The sequence below is a fragment of the Vigna umbellata genome, chromosome 5 (assembly GCF_029865625.1).
Source record: "Vigna umbellata cultivar VRB3 chromosome 5, Vumbellata_1.0, whole genome shotgun sequence".
NCBI lineage: Eukaryota > Viridiplantae > Streptophyta > Magnoliopsida > Fabales > Fabaceae > Vigna > Vigna umbellata.
The window spans coordinates 38,450,249-38,457,888 of NC_142169.1; the positions used below are offsets into that span (position 1 = coordinate 38,450,249).

Below are 7,640 nucleotides of genomic sequence, written 5' to 3' on the forward strand. Positions count from 1 at the left end.
CTGTGATGGTTTCATACGAAGTTATACAACATGGATATGGCACGACGAATTAACAGACTTTCCAACTGTCTCTCCAACTGAAAATGTTTATGATTCCACAATGGATATGGAAGGTCAAGCAGAAGAAGACAACTTAGAGGACATGATCCGCGATGTTGGCGCAGAAGCTTTTGCCCAAGCGCATGTGTATGAAACGATGTCCACTGATGCGGAGACTCCTTTGTATGCGGGTTCAACTAAGTTCACACGGTTGTCAGCGGTATTAAGGCTGATGAACTTAAAGGCGAGCAATGGATGGAGTGATAAGAGTTTTACAGAATTGTTGTCGTTGTTGAATGAAATGCTGCCAGATGGAAATACATTACCCAATCGTAATTATGATGCCAAAAAAATTCTTTGTCCGATGGGTATGGAATATAAACGGATACATGCATGTCCGAATGATTGTATATTATATAGGAATGAGAATGAAGTTTTGATAAAGTGTCCAAAATGTGGGTTATCACGATACAAGTCGAAAAACGGTGAAGAAGGTGGCATCACAGAAAAGAATGGTTCTGCTTTGAAAGTAGTTTGGTACCTTCCACTAGTTGCCAGACTTAAGCGTTTGTTTGCGAATCCAAAAGACGCTAAAAACCTAAGATGGCATGCAGATGAGAGAACAAATGATGGGATGCTTCGTCATCCGGCTGATTCAAAGCAATGGAAAATTATTGATCAAGAATTCCCCCAATTTGGTGAAGAATGTAGAAATCCTAGGTTTGGCTTAGGTACTGATGGAATGAATCCATTTGGTAATTTAAGTACCAATCACAGTTGTTGGCCCGTTATACTGATAATTTACAACTTATCTCCTGGATTGTGCATGAAAAGAAAGTACATGATGTTGTCAATGTTGATATCTGGTCCAAAGCAGCCTGGAAATGACATCGATGTTTATCTAAGGCCACTAGTTGAAGACTTGAAGTTGTTGTGGGTTGATGGGGTTGAAATATTTGATGCCTTTGCTTCAGAAACTTTCATGATGCATGCCATGTTATTTTGCACCATTAATGACTTCCCAGCTTATGGTAATTTGTCGGGGTACAGTGTGAAGGGTCATAAAGGATGCCCTATATGTGAAGAAAACACTACAGCTCAACAATTAAAACACGGAAGGAAGACAGTGTATATGCGTCATCGGCGATTTTTACAATCTAATCATCCACATCGAAGGTTAAAGAAAGCATTCAATGGAGAACAAGAGAAAGACAATGCACCCATTCCACTTACTGGACTTGAAGTTGCTGAGAAAGTTAATAAAGTACATCATATATTTGGGAAAACGTCGAAGAAGTCTTCTGTAGCGACCCCTTGGAAGAAGAAATCAATATTCTTTGATCTTCCATATTGGTCAAAGTTATATGTTAGACATTGCATAGATGTCATGCATGTTGAGAAAAATGTTTGTGATAGCTTGATTGGTACACTACTAAACATCCAAGGAAAAACAAAAGATGGAGTGAATGCGCGTTTGGATTTGGTTGACATGAAAATCCGAGAAGAGTTGGCACCAAGAGAGATTGGTAAACGTACTTATTTGCCCCCTGCATGTTACACAATGTCCAAACAAGAGAAGATAAGTTTTTGTCTTTGTTTAAAGAGTATCAAGGTACTACAAGGATATTCTTCAAATATCAAGAGCTTAGTGTCAATGCAGGACTTAAAGCTTGTTGGACTGAAGTCTCACGATTGCCACGTCTTAATGCAACAGTTGTTACCAGTGGCAATTCGTGGAATTTTGCCCAAAAAAGTTAGGCTGACCATAACTCGATTGTGCTCATTTTTCTCGTCAATTTGTAGTAAAGTCATTGATCCTACAAAGTTAGATGAACTTCAAAGCGAAATTATCATCATCTTGTGTCAACTAGAAATGTTTTTCCCTCCATCCTTTTTTGACATCATGGTGCATTTACTTGTTCATTTGGTCAGAGAAATAAAGTTGTGTTGACCAGTATACTTAAGATGGATGTACCTTATTGAGCGTTATATGAAGATTTTGAAAGGGTACGTCAAAAATCAATATCGTCCAGAAGGTTCGATGATTGAAAGATATATTGCTGAAGAAAGTATTGAGTTTTGCTCTGAGTATATGACTAAAGCAAATCCGATAGGAATCCCTCGGACATCATGGTTAAGTAGATATTCTACAAGTAAAAGCATCCGAGGTGTGAATGTGGTGACGACAAGTCGTGAAGAATTGATGCAAGCACATCTATACGTATTAAACAACACAGATGAAGTGATCCCATTTTTGGAAGCTCACAAAGCCGTTGTAAGGGACAAGTATCCACGACAATCAGAGAAATGGCAGTTGATGGAGCATAACAGAACATTCTTGTCCTGGTTCAAATCTGAAGTTTCGAAAGAATCACGGTCCTCTGAGACTTTGTTCTGGTTAGCAAATGGCTTGAAGTTTGATGTTGTATGTTGTACAGGATACGAAATTAATAATTGCACATTCTATACGAAAACTTTGGATGACAAAAGCACAGTACAAAATAGTGGCGTCAGTCTAGAAGCTGAGTCGCTACAGTTTTCCACATCCAAAGATCAAAATCCTATAGTTGGTTCCATGAGATACTATGGTAGAATTGAAGAGATATTTGAAGTTGATTACACTAAGTTTTCCGTTGCACTCTTCAAATGTAAGTGGATAGACAATAAGAGTGGTGTCAAAATAGATGAATCTGGTATGACACTTGTTGATTTTCGAAAGGTTGGTTATAGAGACGAACCGTTCATCATGGCATATCAAGCAAGTCAGGTTTTTTATGTAAAAGATCCTGCATCTGACCATTGGTATATTGCTCTCCAAGGAAAAAGGCAAATTGAAGATAAAGAAGAGAATCTAAGTAATATTCATATCGCTGACAACCATCCATTTAAAACGACAATAAATTTGGATGACGACCCTCTAATTGATGATATACAAGCAATACGAGAAGATCACAATGAGGGAATATATATATATGACCAATCCATATGATTATGTATGAATTTCATGTTTGTGTAAATATTTATGGCTTTTGTTAAATAATATATTGCACATTTTATAAGTGTTTTATTTATATTTCATCTTATTTATTGTGACAGATATATGGCTGAGTCACCTCATTCGTCAGGCGATGAAGTCCCCACCACTTCTAGACGGACGAGAGGAGCAATGAGGTTACGACAACTTATACTTAGACGAAATGCAGGTGAGAGGACACCTGTCATTATTGACGTGGTCACTAGAGTTGCATCTGGCCCAAATGCAGATGTATTTAGGTCTTACCTTAGGGTATTAGCACGTGATCGTATCTCTATACTTACTCCATCCTTTGACCATGTCTCTGAGGCTGATCGGAATCTCATTTGGCAAGATCTATTGGTAAGTTAAGCAATATTCCTCCAAATTCTATATTCATTATATTGATAAATCTGTATTGTGATAAGGTTATTACTTTCTTTGTTGCAGATAACATTTGATATGCCAAACGTCGAGAGCTTAAGGAATAGGTGTTTATCTGCAATTGCAGAACGATTTCGAGGGTTTAAGACAAAATTGACGTCTAGATATATATTTGGACCAAAAAGTGATGAAAATCCATGTTCCAAATATTCAGCAATTGACGAAGAAACATGGCGTCAGTTTGTAGAGCTTCTTTCTTCTGAGGCGTGGCAGGTAAGTGCAGTAAAATCATTCAATTCATCCTTCATAATTCTCTACCATGACAATTGTTTAATTTTGTCACAGGAAAAAAGGTCAAAAGCACAGGGAATAAGCGCTCAGAATAAAAATCCACACCTACTGTCTCGTGGTGGATATAGGAAGCTTGAAGAGAAAATAATGAAGCAGAAGTCAGATAGTAGACTTCCACTTTCTGAGGGTGATGACCCTCTTCCTCCTCCTTCACCACCATCTCGGCACGACAAGTGGAAGTTAGCCCGTATGAGACCATCGGGCTCCTACACTTCCGAGTCTGCCAGAGAAATATCTGAAAGAATTGTAAGATGTCATTTCTTGTTATATTACATTAATTTTGTTATATATCTAACATGTATATTAAAAATCCTTTGAACTGTTGTTATGTGACAGGACTCCTTGGTTGAGCAGAGCTCCCAAGGTCAATTCACACAAGAAGGTCGTCAAGATATTCTTGCCACAACTATTAGACGACCTGAGCACCCAGGACGGGTGCGTGCTGCTGGGACTGGCATAGGTATACGACATTTTTCTGGGTCTTCCTGGCGTCCATATTCATATGAAAAGATGAAGGACGAAATAAGAAAAGAGATGACGCAGGAGATCACAAAGAAGGTTCGAGCAGAGTTATATGATGAAGTTGCTGAAATGGTTGCGCGCCAGTTCCAGCAGCATTATGAGGATTATGGCAATCGTCCTCCACCATCTCCTGTAGTGGAACATGTTGTGCCCCCTACAGGTAAGGTTATTTATTTTTGCTTACTAATTTACTTTTTGCATAAACTAACATTTAATTTGACTGGTAGAAGCGGTAAAGGAAGTTGCTCAGCTGCCGGTGCCCCAGGGGACGACATGGATGACACTCGTCCATGTGAGTTATATATTCTCTCTGATACTGGGACCATGCTAGTGGCTCGTGGTACAGTGTATGAGGCAGCCACTGTAGTGCATGGTGTACAGCTTGCAGAAGATGAGGTCAAGGTCACGGTCGATGAAGTTGTCATAGCGGATGCCGTTCTTCCTGTGCCTACAGATGAGTTCTTCACTGTGGAAGAAGCATTTAGGTCCTTTGTCGCCTGGCCTAGACATTTGGTTGGTCATGTATCTAATCCCCCGGTAAACACTCGTACTATATACTTCTCAATTTTAATATTTACTTCTAATTGACGTTATAACAACCATTTTTGCATTTAACAGCAGATAGGTCAAGAGGGAAGTCCTAGACCGAAGAAGACTCATTTATCTGAGGATGACCCTCTTGGTGCGTTAGACGAGCTTGCTAAACTCATTTCAGAGGTGCCGATGAATGTACATTGGGATTCTACTACATTTGGAAGAGAAGCTCATATCCCATTGTACTTGCATCAGCAAGATGTTAGGGAGCTTGCGTCGGAGAGAGATGAAATTAATATTACACTCATTCAGCTGTGGATGATGTAAGTTTATGAAAACTTTTATATATACATGTATTTTATCAACTTACTTATATCATATTATTTCTTCATTTTAGGTATCTGTTTGATGTTAGTAACAAGAAGGGGTTCAACGATGTATATGGGTTCATTGACCCTTCTATGACTCATGAGAGAAATAAATTTGATGATATCCAGACATACATCACCACCTGCTTTGGAACGGGGAAGGAGATATATTTTCTCCCTTATATACATGGGTAAGTGAAGTTTGTTAACTTCAACACATTCATTTATTAATTTTGGTATATCATTCATAAGTTATTACCAATTTCAGGTGTCATTGGCAGCTACTTGTGATCTCCATACCGGAGAACACGGCTGTTTGGTTTTGTTCATTGCATAAATCTCCTCCCAGCCCTCTTAGACATGCAGTAGATTGGTAGGAATCTCAATGTGTGGTCCTTTTTTTTATATAAATGTATGCTAAAAGAATTTTTTTTTAATAGTTCCCTTGCAGCACATATGATTTTATCTGGGAGATCTACTGCTACAGCTAAAAAGCTTGCATGGGTTTCTCTTAAGGTTTGGTATTTTAGTGCATACTTTGTTACATTTGCTTCCATTCAAATGATGTTACTTAACATTTTATAATTATGATGATATATTGTAGTGTAATAGACAAATGGGGTCATACGAATGTGGTTACTACGTTATGTTTTGGATGATGACCATCATCCGTGCACATTACACCAGTGGATGGGAAACGATAATATTTAGGTTTTTCATTTTATGTTCTCTATATTTGAATTTCATATACACTAATTGAAATCATTGTACTTTATGCAGAGATTTAATAGGACTGCTTCAATTCTAGAGAAGTCAATCCAACTTGTGAGAAAAACAATTGCTAAATATGTAATTCATTTATATAATAGTATGTAGTAGATTTTAGGATATACTAAGTTTTAAGTTTATGTTTCTAAGTTGTTTTATGTTTTTCTACATTACTATATATTCAACATGTACATTGCATTGATTTATGCTTGGTCCCTTGATTTATGATTACATTGGATTGATTTATGCTTCTAAGAATTTGATTTACGATTTCATTCAATATATTTATGTTTTAATATAGATTTCATTTAAAATATATGTTTCTGCAACATTATGGACTGTTCTGGTTATAAAAAAATATGCAGGTCTGTTTTTGTGGTTGGGAATGTTGCACAAACAGACACCATTTTAATAAAAAAAACGTACTTATATGCCTCGGTTCTGGTCAAAACCGATGTCGAAAGACCCCTTACGGCCTCGGTTATGGTCAAACCCGAAGCAGAATGTGTAGCGGAGGAGAAAAAAAAATGAATCTACTGCCTCGGTTCGGGCCACAACCGAGGCAGTAAAGTGGTACTTTATGCCTCGGTTAGGAAGAACCGAGGCCTAATGTGCTACGAAAAAAATAAATTAAAAAAAAGTAAAACTTTTATGCTTCGGTTAGAGATGAACCGAGGCAGTAGGGTTGGAGTTTATGCCTCGGTTCACAACCGAGACCAAAAGTGTTAGACTTTTTACCTCGCCTGAATATGCCTCGGTTCAGAAACCGCTGCCTATATACAAAAATAACCGCTGTCGTTTCCCCTGACTGTACTAGTGACTGTTTTTAAGTTTCTTATTTGTTCTTTAAACATTCTCCAAACATCATTTTTATTCATAAGCATTGCATAGAATTCATAAGAGTCAGATATTCAAAAGCAATTCCGTGTTCGTTGGGAGACGACTCAAGGTTACTTTAGCCCTATCTACTTTCTTAGATACTACTTGGCAATACTGAAGTTGCCTTGAAAAGTAGTATTAATTTGATAACTTCAACGACAGATTACTCTCATGTATTGAAGAATTCACCTTTCTTCATTAATGTTAATGCCACTTTTTAATTTACCCTAAACCCATCCTAAGAAGTATCAACTTAAAACTAATAAAGGGAAGTTGAATAAACAAAAATCTTTCTAGGTCTTAGAATGTTCTCTTTAACTAAATACATTTACCTTGTTTTGTAGGTCACTAATAAGAATGGAAAACCATAGCCAATCAACCAAAGAAGCTTGGTGAGCTAAGGGCAGCAAAGGAGGTAAAGAAAGGAAGAAAGGAAGTGCTTTTTGGATTGGAAAACCAAAGCATACGGCCAGCCAAGCAAACCAGCGTTTCCACTTTCTTTTAAAGCATGTTTTCCATATTTTACACGTGCAAAAAAACAAACTGTGAAGCTTTTTCACTTGAGCACGTTTCAAATGTGTTTCACCTGGAAAACACAAACCATGCTAGTCACTTTCATCAGCACATTGGTAGCTTCTTTTGTCCGTTTCAGAGGCTTCTTTTACTCTATAAAAGAGAGCTTCTTTTTCTTGTAAAAGTAACTTGAATTGAAGTAAAGAAATGCTGCCAATTTTCAGCTATTACTCTCAAGTTCACCTCTATGCTTTGTTATCTTGCACCTC

General features: G+C 37.6%; 1 protein-coding gene across 1 annotated transcript; it reads left to right on the forward strand.

Annotated features, from left to right (window-relative positions):
* Positions 1 to 3,139: 3,139 nt before the first annotated feature.
* Positions 3,140 to 6,510, forward strand: LOC148198305 (uncharacterized). The gene is made up of 5 exons (XM_088115749.1): positions 3,140 to 3,415; positions 3,503 to 3,709; positions 3,782 to 4,033; positions 4,124 to 4,266; positions 6,345 to 6,510. The coding sequence occupies exons 1-5, from the start codon at positions 3,140 to 3,142 to the stop codon at positions 6,508 to 6,510; spliced, it is 1,044 nt and encodes a 347-aa protein (XP_087971875.1).
* Positions 6,511 to 7,640: the final 1,130 nt, after the last annotated feature.